The following is a 19,257-nucleotide window of genomic DNA, read 5'->3' as shown; positions in this document are numbered from 1 at the left end:
GGAAGCAAATGTGTGTAGCTTCAGAACACGTAATTTCAACTCCTTAAGTACTACAGCATATTTTTTTAATATTAAAAAATGCTTTCGTATTTGAAAAGGGCACCACTAAAATCGATCGGACAAAAATTAAAGGCTTTTGCTGCCGTCTGCTTTTCCAAACGCGAGATCCTTTAACCGGCCCGGGCCTGACGTCGCACTCACGCCCGTTGCCCAGGCAACCAGGCCGCCATCTTCCCCGATCGCTTCTTGTCCCCGCCCTCGAAATCTTTCCATTGGCCAAACCCGGCTTTCTGGACGGACGGAGACTTGGACCAATCGCAGCCGTCCACGAACACGGAGCTTCTCATCCCTCCTTGCCCGCCCTCTCCAGCGGAGGGAAGGTTGGCGGGGACTTACAAACAGATTGGCGGGGCGGGATAGCCAATGGAAGAAGAGCCGATGAACTGAAGGCCTTGTCCGCGGAGGCGGGACAGAGGGAGAGGGGCGTGCGCGGAGGCCAATAAGAGAGGAGGGAGGAGGGTAAGGGACGGCCTTGGCTTCCAATGGGCGGAGACGAAGTAGAGGAACTGGAGGTTGGATTGGAGGGAGAGGAAGTGATGCGCCAGAGGCGACAGGAGGGAGGTAGGAGGCGGGATGGGTGCGGGGGGGGGTTGGGGGGGAGAGGGGGGCTTTGGGGGGGAAGAGTATTTGGGGTTTTAGGGTGAAGGGGTCGAAATGTGGGAAGGGGATTTGGGGAAGGGGGTTAAAATAGTTATTTAAAAAAATATGGGGGTGAACAGTGGGGCTTCCCCTGTTTGTGTGTCGGGGAGGGGGGGAGAAAGTGGGGCAGGGTTGGGGGTCAGGAAAGGGAAGAGGGTGTTGTGTGGGGCGAATCGTCTCGTTTGAGGGGAAGAGGGAGGGGGCACAGAGGAGGGAGGGGGCCTCGCTGGTGGGGGGGGTCCCCCATTCGTTTGGGAGAAGGTAAAGTGGGGCGTGTTGGAGGGAAAGCTAGGGAGGGAGCAGAACTGGGAGAAGGAAATTTTTTTGGGGGGGGGACCAGGCTGGGTCTTGGTTGAGAAGGTCAGAAGAGGGAAGAGTACTGTATATTTTTGGGGGGGGGGGTGTCTCTAGTGGTGGATAAGTAGGTGGGTGAAGGTGGAGAAGGGGAAGGTTGGACGTGAAGAGAAGGGAGAGATCAGGCCATCTCTCATGGATGCTTCAGCTGCAGTTCCTGCACTGGAGAGGGTTGGGCTAGATGACCCTCGGGATCCCTCACAACTCTAATAATAATAATAATTTTTATTTATACCCCGCCCTCCCCAGCCAATGCCGGGCTCAGGGCGGCTAACAAGCAATAATAAAAACAAGTTGAATGAATACAACTTAAAAACTAGATTAAAATACAACATTAAAATATTGAAATATTAAAATGCAGCCTCATCACAGGAGGAGAAAGGAAAAAGAAACAGTCCTACGATTCGGTAGTGGCAGTAGGGAGATCGAGGGTTGTTCTTGGTGGCTCTGCCCTAGCTTGATGTTCACGGTTGGATGGATAAATGTGTTTGGTGGTGGTGTTTTTTTGAACTGAACATTATAAATTTGCTGCTGGGCTGGTTTGCATACTGAGCCTTCAGACTTCCTGCCTGCAAAGAAGCAGAATGGCTTCCAGGTGAGCAGGCTGTGAGCAGATGCTGTTCAGGCGGGCAAGTAAACTGTACAACTTCTGTGGGTTTGCTCGCCAAGCTGAGTTAAGGCTGACCTGTCACAAGAAGGGACAGCTGGCATTGGATGGCCTCTAGAGGCTGAGATCTGCTTTGCACGTTTAGGTATGAAAGTCCTGAAGTGGTAGACTGGACTGTACCACTTCGGTTGGTTCATTTTAAAATGCTCCCCTGTCTAAAGAGCTCTGTGCCAGATGGTCATAGTCGTCTAGTCCAACCCCCTGCAATGCAGGAATCTCATCTAAAGTATCCACGACAGATGGCCATCCACACTGTGCTTAAAAATCTCCAAATAAGGAGAGTTCACCATGTCTCGTGGGAGTCTATTTCCCTGTCAAACAGTTCTTATCATCATAAAGATGATAAGTCCAGTATATCTGAAGGAGCGTCTCCACCCCCATCGTTCTGCCCGGACACTGAGGTCCAGCGCCGAGGGCCTTCTGGCGGTTCCCTCTCTACGAGAAGCCATGTTACAGGGAACCAGGCAGAGGGCCTTCTCGGTAGTGGCGCCCGCCCTGTGGAACGCCCTCCCATCAGATGTCAAAGCGATAAACAACTACCTGACATTCAGAAGACATCTGAAGGCAGCCCTGTTCAGGGAAGTTTTTAATATGTGACATTTTAGTGTATTTTTCATCTTTGTTGGAAGCCACCCAGAGTGGCTGGGGAAACCCAGCCAGATGGGCGGGGTACAAATAATAAATTATTATTATTATTATTATTATTATTATTATTATTATAAAGTTCTTAGATGTTTGTAACTGAGAATTGCAGAGTTGGAAGGGGTCATCTAGTCCAACTTGAATCCATTGTTTTGGGTTTTACCCTCCAGAGCAGGAGAAAACAAGCTTGCCCCGTCTTCCATGTGACAGACCTTTAGATACCTGAAGATGGCTATCATATGTCCTTTCAGTCTCATCTTCTCCAGACTAAACATACCCAAGGCCGCGGGATCACATTCATCCAGTGCTTTACCAACTGCACTGGCTCCTGGTGGAGTGCAGGGTCAGGTTTAAGGTGCTGGTTTTGACCTTTAAAGCCCTATGCGGCCTAGGACCCACGTACCTATGGGACCGCCTCTCCTGGTATGCCCCGCGGAGGACCTTAAGGTCCGCAAATGACAACATTTTGGAAGTCCCAAGTCGCAAGGTAGTTAGATTGGTCTCAACTAGGGCCAGGGCCTTTTCAGTACTGGCTCCGACTTGGTGGAACGCTTTGTCACAAGAGACTATGTCCCTGTGGGACTTGACATCTTTCCGCAGGGCCTACAAGACAGAGCTGTTCCGCCTGGCCTTTGGTTTGGACTCAGTCTGACCCTTATCTTTCCCTCCCCATATGGTTTTGATTTATGGGCTACTTTTAAAATAAGGCTGCATTTTAAATTGCATTTTAACCTGTATTTTAAATTGGTTCTCTCCCCACCCCCCCACTATTATGTTTTTACTGTAATTTTACTGGTGTTAGCCGCCCTGAGCCCGGCTCTGGCCGGGGAGGGCAGAGTATAAATAAAAATTATTATTATTATTATTTTATTATTATCTGTTCCTCATAAGGCTTGGTTTCCAGACCCTTGACCATCTTGGTCACCCTCCTCTGCAGATTTTCCAGCTTGTCAATATACTTCCTATATTGTGGCGCCCAGAACAGGACACAGTACCCCAGATGTGGTACAATCCATTCTACCACCTCATTATTGTACATGGGTAGGCCTACTCTAAAAGTGCCATGATCATCGGACACTACAGCCTAGGAAAATGAGAAAAGGGGTATTCCAATGGCTGGACAAGACAGGTGGCGATTGCTTTTAATTTGTAATTTGCCTAGCAGGTTGCAGAATCATAGAATTGTAGAGTTGGAAGAAATCAGCCTAGCTGGTGTCGAAGTGACTTACAATCAGGTTTAAAAACATTAAAAAATGTTTTTTTAAAAAAACTAAAACAAATGGCAACAACCACAGTCTCTGCAGAAAACAGAGAAAAACAAGCAATCACTCAAAATAACGCTAATGAAGCTACGACACAATAGGATCATATTCGGTCAAATATCAGGGAGAGGAGAAATGTTTTAACCAGATCCATGTTGGTGTCAGGCAGGCTTCACTTTGGAGGGAGTTCCACAGGTGAGGACCCACAACCAAAAAGGTCCTCTTCCTTTATTATTTCCTCTGAGCCACTTTCTGAGGGAAAACTCAGGGAAGCGTCTCTGGGGGATGATCTTGGGGTATGAATAGAGTCATGCTGAAGGATGGTATTGGGTTCAGAGAGAAAGAGGGTAGCAAGAGGGCCACCCGCATGATGCTTCTTTGGCAACTTACCCATTTCCATTCCTAGGTGAGGCCCGCAAGAGAAGGAATGTGCCTCTTGCCCTTCCCTGAGGCCAGATGAACCTTGTATCGATGGCAGCTGTGGTGGCAGTGGCAGAGCCGGAGCTGAAATGGGTGTCCCTGTGGCTCCGTGTCCGCTGGGTGGCGGTGCTGGTGGTCCTGCTGGCTGCACTCCTCATGTTGCTACTCCCGTTGACGTCCGTGGAAGACCAGTACCATGCCTTGTACAAGAGTTTGTCCTTGCTGAAGAGCAAGCTGGGATTGGGCTACACAGGGATCACCACGTACACAGGGCAGACAACGGACCTCAGCGTCACCTCGGGTGGATTGCAGCTGCTGGTGTTGAAGCCGAAAGCCTCCCAAGGTATGGGAGGGGGAAGGGGAGTTTCTGGGCTCCAATAAATCTCTGTGTTGATAGCAGTTCAAGTCCACACACAACAGGGTGAGCTCCTGTTGCTCTATCCCGGCTCCTGCCAACCTAGCAGTTCGAAAGCATACCAGCACAAGTAGATAAATAGGTACCGCTGCGGCGGGAAGGTAAACGGTGTTTCTGTGCGCTTTGGTTTCCATCACGGTGTCCCATTGCGCTAGAAGCAGTTTAGTCCTGCTGGCCACGTGACCCAGGAAGCTGTCTGGACAAACGCCGACTCCCTTGGCCTGAAAGCAAAATGAGCACCACAACTCCATAGGCACCTTTGACTGGACCTAACCATCCAGGGGTCCTTTGCCTTTTTTAAAAAAACCTTACTACTTATTATTATTATTATTATTACGACAATTATTTTATTAATCACCTCCTAAACTGCTACAGTGGAACCTCAGTTGTCGAATGCCTCCATAGTTCAGCATTTCGGCTTTCAAACGCCGAAAACCCGGAAGTAACTGCTCCAGTTTTCGAATGATTTTCGGAAGCTGAACGTGCGGTGTCGCTTCCATTTTGAGTTGCCCTATTGTATTGAGGCTTCCATGTTGAGTTTTCGGTTTTCGAACGTTTCAGTAGTCGGTCTTCTGGAACAGATTACGTTCGAAAACAGAGGTTCCACTGTGTATCAAGGTGATTTATATATAAAATAATTAAGAACAGTTTAAAAACAATGCATTTAAAATAAGACTGAAGGTAACAAATGGACATTCATGGTAAAGACCCCTTTATCCAGCTGGAACAAAAATGCCTTTCAACTCTTTCTGGAGCAGGTGCCTGTTATATCTCAACAGGAATGCTGTTCTACAGATCAGGAGCCACTGCGCTAAAGGTCCTGTGAAGTGGGCTTCGGAGTTCTTAGGAACTTGCAGAAGAAACACTCTCACAGTGATCTACTGATTGTGTAAGGGATAAGTAACCTGGCCCCGTGCTATATAGGGACTTAAAACAGCACCTTGAACTTGGCCTATAAGCAAATTGACAGCCAGTGCAAATCCCACAAGCAAGATGGTTTATTTGTAATATTCTGTGGTATATTTCTATCCCTGCATTTGATATCTGAAAAGCAATAGCTCATGTGTTAATAGTATAGCGCAACTTCAAAATACAACTTCGCCCCACAGAGTTTAAGGAAGTTGGAGTGAGTTGAAAAGAGTACATCAGCTGCTAAGACAAGAGGGCTCTTGCATTAATCCAGGAATCAGACATCACATAAAGAACAGCAGTTCCAGCATCCATGCAAAAAGAGCTGAGGCTTTGAATAACCAGGTAGACAGGAGGGTAATATAGCAGGCTGGAATTCCTTTATCACAGCTCTCATCTTCCTTAACTGTTGGCCATTCTGGCTGGCACCAATAGGAGCTGGAGGAAAACAGCAGCTGCAAGAGCCATGGGTTCCCCACTCTGCTCCATAGCACACCTTTCTGCAATGTTAATCCTGGTTGCTTTTTTTCAGAGGTCAGGTTAGAAGCCAGAGCAGCCCTGAACCAGGCGCTGGAGATGAAGAGGCAAGGTAAAAGGGAGAAAGCCCACAAGCTTTTCTTGCACGCCCTCAAGATGGACCCTGATTACGTTGATGCCTTGACCGAGTTTGGCCTCTTCTCTGAAGAAGAGAAGGACATAATTCAGGCTGACTACTTGTATTCCAAAGCCCTGACCATCTCCCCCCGTAACGAGAAGGCTCTGATCAATCGCGACCGGACATTGCCCCTCGTTGAAGAGATTGACCAGAGGTACTTCAGCATCATCGACAGCAAAGTCCAAAAGGTCATGTCCATCCCAAAAGGCAGCTCTGCTCTCCGCAGGGTGATGGAAGAGTCTTACTACCACCACATCTACCACACGGTGGCCATCGAAGGGAACACCTTGACGCTTTCTGAAATACGGCACATAATCGAGACGCGCTACGCCGTTCCCGGCAAGAGTCTGGTGGAGCAGAACGAGGTCATCGGCATGCATGCCGCCATGAAGTACGTCAACACCACACTGGTGTCCAGAATTGGGTCCGTGACCCTCACGGACATCTTGGAGATTCACAGGAGAGTGCTTGGCTACGTGGACCCAGTAGAGGCTGGGAGGTTTCGGACTACCCAGGTCTTTGTAGGGCACCACATCCCCCCGCACCCTTGCGACGTCGAAAAGCAAGTGCTTGAGTTTGTACAGTGGATCAACTCCGAAGACGCCATGAGCCTGCACCCGGTTGAATTTGCCGCCTTGGCCCATTACAAACTGGTCTACATCCACCCCTTCGTGGATGGCAACGGCAGGACTTCACGCCTCTTGATGAACCTCATTCTCATGCAGGCGGGCTACCCACCCATCACCATCCGCAAGGAGCAGCGGGCAGAGTACTACCACGTCTTGGAAGTGGCCAACGAAGGTGACGTCAGGCCCTTCATCCGTTTCATTGCCAAATGCACCGAGACCACTTTGGACATGCTGCTCATAGCCACAACTGAGTATTCCGTTGGGTTGCCCGAAGCACATGGCAGCACCACGGTTTGCAAGCAGACCATCCCCGTCAAAACCCGAACATGAATGCCAGTGTCGGGGTCGGAACCTGCTTGGCATTATCAAACACACGACTACTGGCACTTTCTTTTAAGCATTTCATTTATTTAAATAAGTTTTAAGTTAAATCTGGGGGGGGGGGGGCAGAATATTTCAATATTTATTATTCCCGAGATATATATGTTTTTCAGTTTCACTGGCTTTATTATGGGAAGGGGAGCAAGGCAGCGCTCTGAGGTGGATTCAGCCAAGGACATCTTTGCAAATTGACATCACTGTGTTTAAGGGAAACTGTTCTGCAATGGACTTCTCAGCCAGCGCTCATTGGACAAGAAAAGCCTGTTGTTTGTTTGCCTAGGACATTCTGGCTGAGGGGTCCCTTCCAACAAAGCGGTTCAGTTTGGCTTGAAGGCATGGTGATGCCCAAATTCAGTTTGGGAGTGAGGGCTGTATTTGACTGAATCTACCCCAGGCTGTATTTCAGATCAGGGAGTGGCTAACCAGTGGTCTCCAGGTGTTGTTAGACTCCAACTCCCATCAGCTCCAGCCAGGACATCCCATGGCCAGGAACGATGGGAGCTGTAGTTGACCCAGTGCTGCAGAGCCACAGGTTAGCTACCTCTGCTTTTGACTGCATATTGCTTTACCCCATTTTTGTGTCAGTTTGTATTCCAAACCTGAAACCCAACATATTTCCCTTTTACCCCGTAACTGTGGGACCTAAGATGTTCCTTCTTCATAACACAGGCTTGCCTATTTACCCTCCCTGCCCCCGATTCAAAAATAGCGGGGGGGAATACAACACTCCTGTGAGACATTTTGATTGGGGCACTGAAAGGATACCACACATAATTCTGCTGGTGCTGGAGCCTGTTTGGAAAACACAACTTGATGATACAGCAGGGAAAACTTGGGATTTGTGGGGGATAAGGAAGGTTTGCTGTTCAAAAGTTGGACCCCCTGTGTACATACATGTACATGTATGTAAGAGCCCTGGTTTGGTACTGTTCACTTGTACAGAGTTGATTTCATGGCCTGGCATATATCCACTATTTTTTAAAAAAAGGTATCTAAAGAAAATTTGAACAGATAACAGATCTGTTATCACCCCTTTTTGATAGCACTTTACAAACTCACTTGACTTGCCAATAAAGAAATGGTGCTAAGCATTGCACCCGATTTGCGAAAGACAAATTTGTACATGCGTGATATTGCTAATATCCAGCACTTAGACATACGTGCAGTATTAAGCGGCAGAAGAGTGGAATCTGAAAGCGCTTGCCCTTTTCTCCATCTCACACCTCATTCTCTGCTCCTCTATCTACTGTCCTAGTCTTCCCACTGAAAAACGCGATCATACAAAGCACTACGAAAGAAATGTGTTAGAACTGAATGGATCAAATTTAAGAAATCAAGTACGCAGAGGTGCCAGAGGGAGAGTAACTTACAGGGGTCATCTGTGCCATTAAAGCACTGCCTAGCTGAGAATATGCTGATCAAACAGTATGTAGCAGGAGAAGCTCTGCCTTTGCCAGCCTGAGGTCGGCCAGATGTTTTAGGCTGCAACTTTAATTCCAGAACTCTTAAATGCAATAAGGTTGATAAAACTTTTAATAACAAATATGAACTATACTGGGGATGCGGGTGGCGCTGTGGGTTAAACCACAGAGCCGAGGACTTGCCGATCAGAAGGTCGGCGGTTCGAATCCCCGTGACGGGGTGAGCTCCTGTTGCTCAGTCCCTGCTCCTGCCAACCTAGCAGTTCAAAAGCACATCAAAGTGCAAGTAGATAAATAGGTACCGCTCCGGCGGGAAGGTAAATGGCGTTTCCGTGCGATGCTCTGGTTTGCCAGAAGCGGCTTAGTCATGCTGGCCACATGACCCAGAAGCTGTATGCCAGCTCCCTCAGCCAATAAAGCGAGATGAGTGCCGCAACCCCAGAGTCGGACACGACTGGACCTAATGGTCAGGAGTCCCTTTACCTTTTACCTTACCAGCCTGAGGTCTGCCAGATGTTTTAGGCTGCAACTTTAATTCCAGAACTCTTAAATGCAATAAGGTTGATAAAACTTTTAATAACAAATATGAACTATACTATGCCTGGATAGGCTTGCTGAAATAAGGTTTTCAGGAGACGCAGCTTCTGGCTGGCTGGGGCGGATGGAAGTTATAGTGCAGAACATCTGGAGGGCCCTACATTGGCAAGGGCTGCTATATGGCATTGTGAATTAAGCATTCTCTGTTGCACAACTCTTTTTGAATAGTACTGGAGTGCTATGCACTATGGCAAAGATGGGCAGAAGGAGGATTGAGATCTGCTGGTAGAGCTCTGGCTGTTTTGCAGATGGGCAAGGTCTCTGTCTTCCAATAATAGGGACAATGATTTTTGCACCAAAATAAGGCTTCTGAAATTAAGAAAACTAATAGTGAACTGTTCAGTTCAGTTCTTGTACTAAAAACGAATTCTTTATTTCAAAATGTGCTCAGTTGCATTGTTCTAACTGTATGACTTTTGCACCTGGTTTTGGTTGGATCTTGGAGCCCTAGTTTTAAAAAAATCAAATCTGACGTCTGCCCATGCCTGCACTATGGTATCTGGTTTTACACAAAGCACTGTGTGACTATAGCTGAGAGTACGATCCTAATCACATTTATGGAGTTTGCCTCATTGACTTCAGCGGGCTTATGCAACAGTTAAGCATGCAAAGATGCGAATTAGGGAGGAATCTTCAGTTGTGTAGAGTCTCCAAAAAAACCCAAGGCAGTTAAAGAATTGCAGTTCCATTTATAAGGAGGCCTGCCTTTTATAACCACACCTGAGCAGTGTTTTCTGTTGATGGTGGGGGCATGAGTACTACCAGAGAACAAGAGCAGGCGAATTTGAAAGACCTAGCACACACACACACAGTTGAATGGATGAAAATTCTACACTTTGGCTATCTGTTAAGATAAAGATGAGAGATAAGGAGATGCACTTCAATAATTCTTGACAGTGATTAAACCAGGCTGAGGTGCAGAAGTTGTCTTTTCTTTTATACTAATAGGTTGTGGTCGTCAGAACAGAACCTGGCCTTGAGAGACTTGCAGCCCGTTCTCACATATATTTCAGAGTCAATTCCACCGCTTTTAAGGGATTTTATGCTCAAGAGCTGAAGATCCCGGCCTTAAGAATCAAGTTGCCTTCCTTTACCTCCATAAGAGATTCCATTTAGGGGTAATTAGCCGCTGACATACGTAACATGGAAATTGTGACCCTCAAGTCAGGAGAAAGCAACATTCTGGAAAACACTTTGAACGTGAAATTGTGACCCACAGGTTTAGGAGGACGTGAAATTATGAAAAAACATGTGAAATCACTTCTGGGACTCTGTTTTCTTTTACAATTCTGTCTGTTGCATTTAGGGTGCTTCCCATTCTTTTTAAGTGGACAGGAGCGGGTGGCTGGTACTTAAATGAGGCAAGCCAGGGAAATACGGAGGAGGGTGGCCCCTGTTGCATTCACACACTTTCTCCTTTTTTTACCCCATACTTGTTTTGGGCATGACCAGCCCTCCCACGAGGCAGCAAATTCGGAGGGGCGGAAAGTGACTCAAAATGTGTGTCACCTGGCCTGCCCTGCAGCCCCTAAGCTCCCTTGCTGCCCCCAGGGTGTAATGTAGGACCCCATTTAGTCACGATTTTGTGCAGAACGGGGAATGCAACATCCCAGGGATGTCCAACAGGTCAATCGCGATCTACTGGTAGATCCCCACGATTTTGGTAGACCACGGTCAATCTCTGGCTCCCTTTCCTCTGCATTGGTAAATCGGACGCCTGTCCCACCCCCTCGTCCCACCCTCCATTGTTTGAACTCAGGAAGGGAAGATGGACCTCCCTCTGTGTGGCTGTTTTCATCCATAGCTATGTTTTTGTGAATGACTTAACCCCAACTTCCCTTGCCTTCCTTCCCCCTCAAAAATGGAATTCCCCTCCCCAGAAACCCTGCCCCTTAACCCCCCCCAAAAACAGGGCTTTCCTCCTCCCTAAAAAAGCTCAACAAATTAGAGTTGCTGAACCCCTAAAAATGGGGGTAGATCACTGCCAGATTTTAATTCTGAAAGTAGATCACAGTCTCTTGGGAGTTGGCCACCCCGTAACATCTTGTCCTTTGCCTCTGGCGGCAAAATGTCTTGGGCCGCTCTTGGTTGTGGGGGCACAGGGTGGAGTGGAGGGCTATCCTTGCCTCAGTTCACCGCTGCTCACCGTTCTGCCTGGACACTGAGGTCCAGCACCGAGGGCCTTCTGGCGGTTCCCTCGCTACGAGAAGTCAAGTTACAGAGAACCAAGCAGAGGGCCTTCTCGGTAGTGGCACCCGCCCTGTGGAGCGCCCTCCCACCAGATGTCAAAGAGAAAAATAACTACCAAACTTTTAGAAGACATCTGAAGGCAGCCCTGTTTAGGGAAGCTTTTAATGTTTAATAGGTTATTGTATTTTAGTGTTTTGTTGGAAGCCACCCAGAGTGGCTGGGGAAACCCAGCCAGATGGGCGGGGTATAAATAATAAATTATTACTATTATTATTATTATATAACCCTTTCTGGTACATGCCTGTCCTTGATTCACAGCTGCCTGAGACAGCACCACAGAACCTGAGCCAAACCCCCAATCCCCCAGTGCCTCTGTCCCTCGGCCACTTCCACACGGCAAGCAATTCTGCCATGCACCTTTCTTTCCAGGGCTCCGTTTTGAATACCGTGCTGTTACAACTTCACCCTGCCCTGACACCACCCCCTTCTCCTATCCTCTTGTTCCTTGGAGGAAGCGGAAATCATAAAACTCTGATTTTCAAAATGGGAGGCCCTCCGGTAAGGCCCAAGAGAGCCAGGATGAGAGCCCAAGGGCAGGTGGGTGTGATGGCAGCTTCTAATCAGCCTCCAGCTGCCGCCCCTCTCAGGTGCTTCCCTGAAGCAAACTGTTTCACCTTGCTTTTCCCACGTGATTCCCAGGAAAGCAGAGACCTGGCTGAGCCCAACAGAACAACTTTTTCCTTCCTCAATTCTTTGACTCCGGAGCTGGGGGTTTTTTTCGCCGTTTTATAGCCAAATTTAGCTTTCTTCCCCACTGTGCCACTGCTTTCAAGCATTGTGGGTGCAGCGCACGTCTATGTTTTTCCCAAGGGTGGCTCTAAGTTATTAGCTTCCCTCTGAAAGTCTGTGAACTAATGACAAAGCAGGATATGTATCTGTTAAAAGGAAGAACAGAATTGCCCAGAAAATATCATCTGTTTATTGTGAGACTCGTTCATAACCATACAGAACTGGGTTCTCTCACTCTCAGCGCATCCATCCTTTCACGTAACCTTTTACATTTTTCTTGCAGAGTGGGTGATCTTGGGGTAAGGATGGGGGAGATAGCCCTATTGCAAACCACACACACACACACACACACACACACACACACACCCTGATGAGCTTTCTCATTTTGAGGCTGGTGCAGATTTGCTACAATTTCCAGTAATTCTGGCATGGAGGAGGAACACACGACAGCGTCCAAATCACAGGGGGCTCCATTCTCCTTGCAAGTCTGTCCACAGGAAATACGGTCACTTGGGCAAGTACAGGCGGCACCATTGCTCTCTTTTCAACAGAGGAAATGGGACCAGCACATCTGGGCCAATCAAAGGGAAAGAGTTGCCTGATTCCTAACACCCCCCCACCCACCCCACAGGAAGACGCTCCAGGGCACTAGTGGGGGTCTCAGTGCTTCAAGATGGACCAGTGGCATAGCGTTTGGTTTCTGGCACCCGGGGCGGTCTGTGTTTGTGCACTGGATGGGGAGGGGGCACATGCGTGCCAGGCGAAGGGGCGACCCAGCCCTCACCACCAACGCCGCTGGAGTGACCCCACCTCTACTGGGGCAAATCAGAGCCACGCTGAGCTGTCTGCCCACCTGGCTGATGCAGGAGGGCTGGGCTGGCGTCACCTGCTTGGGTTGCCTGGTTTGCGCCCCCACAAAAATTGTACCAGCCAAGGCCACCTCCTCTGGAATTCTTCCAGAGCTGCAAGGAACCTCAGCTGGAATCCAGTTGCCGACCAGGCTCAAAAACAAAGCCCAGAATGGCTGGCAGGAAACACGTCGGTCCCCTCATGGCTATGTGGGCATAGCCTGCCCCCATCTCGCGCCAGGAGACGGACCAAGCCAAATCTAGCCTGTCTGCAAGCTTTCAACTCAGGTGAGGTACAACTCTTCCCACTCCCAGACAGGTCTCAGATTTTAGAGCTGACGGCTGGCATGGGGGGGGGGTCTTCTCTTGCTATGAAAGGGCACCTGACAGCCTCCTGCCTCCACCTTGGCAAGTGGGGCAGCAGGTAACACAAGGACTTTAAATGGAGGAGTGTCGTTTCCGGGGTCTTTTGCCAAGCGGGCAGCAGCGGAATGAAGGACAGTGTAGCGACCAGTGGAAATAAATAAAATGGTCCCGTACCAAGGGAAGGCGCAGAAGAGGCACCTCCGTCTTTCATGTCCACACAGGGATGTGTGTCTGCGCCCAGCGTCACCTCAGGACAGGGGTGATTTGGGTGGCAGTGGCGGTGGCAAAGATGGGTTCGTGGAGCGGAGGCCACAAGGGCTGCTGCTGGCTCAGCTCCTTCTCCAGCCTTTTGAAGAGCTTCTTCGACGACTTTTTCCCACACAGGTTCCGGAGGCCGTTGAGAAGCCCGTAGTCCAGGCAGGTCTGGAGAGGGCGGAAGAGAGAGAAAGAGAGAGAGAGAGAGAGAGACCCTGAGAGGCTGGCCGCCCTGCCATGCCCACTGCACCCAACAGCAGGTCCCACAACAGAGGCTTCTCTGGCGAGGCTGGAAGGCACCAGCTCCCTCTCTGTGGCCTGCTCCCAACCTGGCACACGGGGGTAGACTGCGCCTTAACATGCAGGTTTCACTCAAGGGCCATGGTTATTAGCTGTAGATGGGCCCTTCCTCTCACACCCCCACAACCTCAGATTTGCCTAACCCTTTTTAGAACACCAACTTTCATCAGGAGCCGTCGCTTGTCATCTGAAGGACCAGGTGCGCAGCCTGGGAGTCATTCTGGACTCACAGCTGTCCATGGAGGCACAGGTCAATTCTGTGTCCAGGGCAGCTGTTTATCAGCTCTATCTTGTACGCAGGCTGAGACCCTACCTGCCTGCAGACTGTCTTGCCAGAGTGATGCATGCTCTAGTTATCTCCCGCTTGGACTACTGCAATGCGCTCTATGTTGGGCTACCTTTGAAGGTGACCCAGAAACTACAACTAATCCAGAATGCAGCAGCTAGACTGGTGACTGGGAGCGGCTGCCGAGACCGTATAACGCCGGTCTTGAAAGACCTACACTGGCTCCCAGTACGTTTCCGAGCACAATTCAAAGTGTTGGTGCTGATCTTTAAAGCCCTAAAAGGCCTCGGTCCAGTATACCTGAAGGAGCGTCTCCACCTCCATCGTTCCGCTCGGACACTGAGGTCCAGCGCCGAGGGCCTTCTGGCGGTTCCCTCTCTACGAGAAGCCACGTTACAGGGAACCAGGCAGAGGGCCTTCTCGGTAGTGGCACCCGCCCTGTGGAACACCCTCCCACCAGATGTCAAAGAGAAAAATAACTACCAAACTTTTAGAAGACATCTGAAGGCAGCCCTGTTTAGGGAAGCTTTTAATGTTTAATAGGTTATTGTATTTTAGTGTTTTGTTGGAAGCCACCCAGAGTGGCCGGGGAAACCCAGCCAGATGGGCGGGGTATAAATAATAAATTGTTGTTGTTGTTGTTGTTATTGTTGTCTGAGCCGCTTCTCTCCCATCCCAGAGAGGTTCGGAGGGTGGCAACAAGAGAACGGGCCTTTTCTGTGGTGGCTCCCTGACTGGAATTCTCTCCCCAGAGAGGCCCGCCTGGCACCATCACTACACGTCTTCAGGTGCCAGGCAAAAACATTCCTCTTCACCCAGGCCTATGGCTATTAAATAATCTATGGCCTGTGAAAGTGTGCGGGAGAAGACAGTTATTATGGTGATTATTTTACTATTAGGCTGTCTGTCATTATGGTGTTTTTTAACGTTTTTATCCCTGTAATGTGATAGTAATGTGTTTTTTAAATGTTAACCCTGATAAAGGGCGGTATATCAATTGAATAAATTAACAACAACAGCATCCTGTGGCCATTGCTTCCAGAAAGACATGGCTCCTCTGACTTACTGTTCCCTGACTGCCAGCGGTTAAACTCACTCTGGCAGTTCCCTCACTGCAATAAGCCAAGTTACAGGGAACCAGGCAGAGGGCCTTCTCGGTAGTGGCGCCCGCCCTGTGGAACGCCCTCCCACCAGATGTCAAGGAAATAAACAACTATCTGATGTTTAGAAGACATCTGAAGGCAGCCCTGTTTAGGGAAGCTTTTAATGACTGATGTTTTAATAGATTTTAAATGTTTGTTGGAAGCCACTCAGAGTGGCTGGGGAAACCCAACCAGATGGGTGGGGTATAAATAATAATTTGTAGTTGTTGTTACTCGTGTGTTTAGGGAAGGGGAGCAGGAGGAGGAAAGGGAAGAGGAGCAAGCTCCCTTCTCCCTGTTCCTCCCCCCTCCATCCTTTTCTCAGACACCATGTCCCCGGCCTCCCTCTTGGCCACGACTTGTAACTCTTTCCCCCTGCCCACCCAATACCTCCAGCATGAAGGCTGTGAAGAAGTGGAGAGCAGCCATCCCCAGGAGAGCGAGCTTGAAGTTCAGGTCGTCGATGGCCTTCAGTTTCAAGAGGTATCTCATGAAGCCCAGCGGGTAAAGGGTTAACCAGATCATGAGGCCGAAAAGGATGATTAAGGCTATCAAGAACACCACTGTGGGGCGGAGGGGAACAAGGAGAAAGTATTGAGAGGCAAGGAAAAGGATGAGCACTTACAACATGCTGGGAGGCAGGCAGGCAGGCAGACACATACGCCACAAGTCTAACTGGATGGCTCAGTTGGTAAAAGCACAAGACTCTTACATCTCAGGCTCAGGGTTCGAGTCCCATGTTAGGGAAAAGATTCCTGCATTGCAGAGGGTTGGACTAGATGTGTCTCGTGGTGCCTCCCGACTCTACAATTCTATGATTCTTAAGGCAGAGCGTTCCAAACTGACTCGCTTTTCAGACATTTTGCAAGACAGTAATTCCCTTTTGCTAGCCAACTGGAGGTTAAGCTACCACCTTCCCAACCCTGGGGAGCGTTCGTGTGACACACCTACACACTAACGTGTCACGATGCTCCGTTCTAAGGCTTACGATGTAAAAAGGGGCACTTTCAAGAGCATGAGCCCCTTGTGGGTCTCCCCCTTCCACAAGCCACAGACAGCCCATAGGTGTATTCCAGCCCCTCCAGTTCAGACTATCAGGGCCAAGAAGATGCCCCCGCTTCATCCATGGCCTCTGGCAGGGAAATGGCTCATGTTTGGTGCTCTCTTCTGCTTGGAATGGTTTTTACCTGTGTGTGGTTTTTTTAAAACTGGTTACTTTGGTTTTATAAAGGGTAAAGGGACCCCTGACCATTAGGTCGTGGCCAACTCTGGGGTTGCGGCGCTCATCTCGCTTTATTGGCTGAGGGAGCCGGCGTACAGCTTCCGGGTCATGTAGCCAGCATGACTAAGCCACTTCTGGCAAACCAGAGCAGTGCACGGAAACGCCGTTTACCTTCCCGCCGGAGTGGTACCTATTTATCTACTTGCACTTTGACGTGCTTTCGAACTGCTATGTGGGCAGGAGCTGGGACTGAGCAACAGGAACTCCCCCGTCACGGGGATTCAAACCACCGACCTTCTGATCGCTGCACATTTTGTCTTGTTCTAACTGCGACCTTAGAGTGAAGGCTAGGTAACAGATTTTGTGAAGGAAGGCCTCTCCTCCTCCCAGAGGGGAGGGGTTGTGAGCGGGAGCAGCCTCCCGCTGGGGCAGGGAGGCGTTTTCGGCTCCCTGCTCCTGATTGCTTCTGCCGCCGCGGCCAAGCCTCCCAGCCGACCAATAGGGCCAGCTGGTGGGCGGGGCTAGCTGCATTTAAACGGCCGCGGCAGCGCTCTGCTCCCAGTCTGTTCCTGTTTTCTTCAGATCTCCTGCCCTCCCTCCCTCTTAGGTCAGCGTCTTTTGCATATTGACCTTGCTATGGACTTCGGTTGGTTGCCTTAGTTGCCCAAGGGCCTGGTAGGACTTTTTTATCCATTTGGCAAATTGGCACCAGCCTCTTGGTTTTTTCGCCTACCTCGTAGCAATTCGTCACAACTTTCTGACATTGGCATTTAGGCATTGGAATATGTGTGCTGTGTTGGAGGATTGGGTATGCGCCATCATCTACCCCTCCTCTTTTGCGTATTCCATTAAAGGAATCCAGCGGTCGTGGATCCTGTCCGATGCCCTGCTGGTGGCTAGGGCCATGGCACAACCCCCGGTGACGTCATGGGGGAGCTTCCAGTTGTATTTGCATCAACAAGCTCCTCCCATTCGTTGTTAACCCTAATATGACTCCTGGCTGTGCGGGGTGGAGTCTGGTATTGCTGTTTCATCCAATGCCTAAGCCAATACTACTTACATGCTGTAACCAATAAAAGTTGTGACCGAATTTTGCCCATTAACCTAAAATAATGTGTCTTTGTGTCTTATTATACTCCTATGTGGGTGGCGGGTCCTCGACTCACAAATAATAAAAATAAATAAAAGTACCAGCATCAGAATGGGCATGAGCTGGGCAGCTTCTGCAAATAGAAGCGAAGATCAGTGGGAAGCTCACAAGAGTCAATGGCTACTTGGGGAAGAGGGAGAAGCCCAAACAGGAAGAGAAAGAGAGTGGGGGACGGACTGAGATTCACTTCTCCCTAAGGTTTGGCAGTGAAGATGGAGACGGTGTCAAGGAAACTCTTGGGGAGCAGGCAGACTCACCGTTCGTGTAGAGAGGCTTGCGGAAGGGCTGCCCTTTGGACATGGCTACTGCCAGGATGAGGTACTGGAACCCGGAAATGCAGAAGACGACGGTGTTTTCGTAATTCGGGAGGTTCTGAGGGGCTGCCACCGTACTGTTCAAGGGAACGTACCTGGGGCAGAGGTAGGAGACACAACAAGACTCAACCACCTGGGCCTTGATGGCCGGAGAATAGGGGTCCTCTTTGTCCAGCAGGTTGGAACTGGCAGGGCAGCCAAATCAAATTGGAAAATGCCAGCCTGAGAGCTTGCCATGGCCGACACCTCCTCCTCCTCAACTTCCCATCATGCTGATTTCACCCCCTGCGCCCATTGCTTACCACAGCTGAGAGACAGTGATGTAGTAGCTGGTGACCTGGATGGCGATGAAGAGGCTGGTCTGGAGGGCAAGGCTGCTCAGGACAATGATGTTGATGAGGGCTCCTTGCGGGCGCCTGGGGCCCAGATCCTTTGCCGGCGCCGTCCTGCCCATCAGAGCAGCCACCGTGGTGGTGATGATCAGGTCAAAGAACAAAAACTGCAGATCGCTCAGATTGGTGTTGATCTGGGTTGGGGTGGAAAGACGATCAATGTGCCCACTTTCAAGAAACAGAGCCTCCACGGTTCAGGAGCAGTCTACCTTTAATTCTGCCACCTACACACCCCTCCCATTTGAGATTACAGCGGCACAGTACCAGCCTCTCCTGGAGACAGGAAAACGGGCTGGATGGGTCAGAGCTTTTGCGCTGCAATTGCTATGCACATCCTAACCTGTGGGACTCATTGCCACGGGATGCTGTAGTGGCCTAATAGCATGCACAGGTTTATGCAAAAGATTAGAAGCAGTTGGAGAGGAGGACGGGCCTCCCCACCACAAAAGGGAGAAGAACTTGAGGAAATAATCAACTGTGATCATATGGGCAAGTATTTAGTATTCTGAATCCAGAGGGACCTATCAAATACAGGATCCCATCTGTCTTGAAGTCCACCGTGCTGTCTTTGGCATATGGGTCTATAAGTGTGCAAACATCTCTCACTGGTGGCTGCAAAATACAACCAGAAAGTGCTCTGGAGCTCACTCAAACTTGCAAATGCACAATAGTGGAACTTCAACAGAACCACCAGCATCTATGTCTTGGCCCTCAAGGTCCTGACAGAAGCATGGAAACACGAGAGCAGGAAGGAAACTCAAGGCAAAAGCTTTTCTTTTTCACGCAATCCTTACCGTGTAGAGCAGGAGCACAGAGACAAACTGCACGAGGCTGTAGAGTGCCATGTATTTGAAGACCGCAAAGGAGGTGACCAGAGAACATCTCCCTTCCCTAAAGGACCAAGATTGCCAGGAAAAATTAACATCGGGGAATGTGTCAGGGTGGGGAAGAC

At 49.5% G+C, this 19,257-nt stretch overlaps 2 protein-coding genes across 5 annotated transcripts in view; one reads left to right on the top strand and one right to left on the bottom strand.

Annotated features, from left to right (window-relative positions):
* The first annotated feature begins 520 nt into the window (after nucleotides 1-520).
* FICD (FIC domain protein adenylyltransferase) lies at nucleotides 521-8,149 on the top strand. Of its 3 annotated transcripts, none has more exons than XM_081017446.1 (3): nucleotides 521-621; nucleotides 4,031-4,387; nucleotides 5,901-8,149. In XM_081017446.1, the coding sequence occupies exons 2-3, from the start codon at nucleotides 4,081-4,083 to the stop codon at nucleotides 6,980-6,982; spliced, it is 1,389 nt and encodes a 462-aa protein (XP_080873572.1). In that variant the 5' UTR covers nucleotides 521-621; nucleotides 4,031-4,080; the 3' UTR covers nucleotides 6,983-8,149. The 3 variants fall into 3 exon arrangements, with proteins under 3 accessions (XP_080873572.1, XP_080873574.1, XP_080873573.1); XM_081017448.1 differs by lacking the exon at nucleotides 521-621 and adding an exon at nucleotides 915-960; XM_081017447.1 differs by lacking the exon at nucleotides 521-621 and having other exon boundaries at nucleotides 3,827-4,387.
* Nucleotides 8,150-12,197: 4,048 nt separating this feature from the next.
* ATP13A2 (ATPase cation transporting 13A2) overlaps nucleotides 12,198-19,257 on the bottom strand; it is a 45,448-nt gene continuing 38,388 nt past the window's right edge. For both annotated transcript variants that reach the window (XM_081017306.1, XM_081017307.1), the window contains exons 25-29: nucleotides 19,100-19,196; nucleotides 18,216-18,439; nucleotides 17,857-18,008; nucleotides 15,618-15,790; nucleotides 12,198-13,667 (exon numbers count right to left, since the gene is read on the bottom strand). In XM_081017306.1, coding sequence (XP_080873432.1) covers nucleotides 13,488-13,667; nucleotides 15,618-15,790; nucleotides 17,857-18,008; nucleotides 18,216-18,439; nucleotides 19,100-19,196 — 826 coding nt within the window. In that variant the 3' untranslated portion in view covers nucleotides 12,198-13,487. The remainder of the gene's footprint in view (nucleotides 13,668-15,617; nucleotides 15,791-17,856; nucleotides 18,009-18,215; nucleotides 18,440-19,099; nucleotides 19,197-19,257) is intronic.

Source organism: Podarcis pityusensis, assembly GCF_964106645.2.
Source record: "Podarcis pityusensis genome assembly, chromosome: 8".
In the NCBI taxonomy this organism is placed as follows: domain Eukaryota; kingdom Metazoa; phylum Chordata; class Lepidosauria; order Squamata; family Lacertidae; genus Podarcis; species Podarcis pityusensis.
This window is presented reverse-complemented; position numbering and strand designations above follow the sequence as displayed.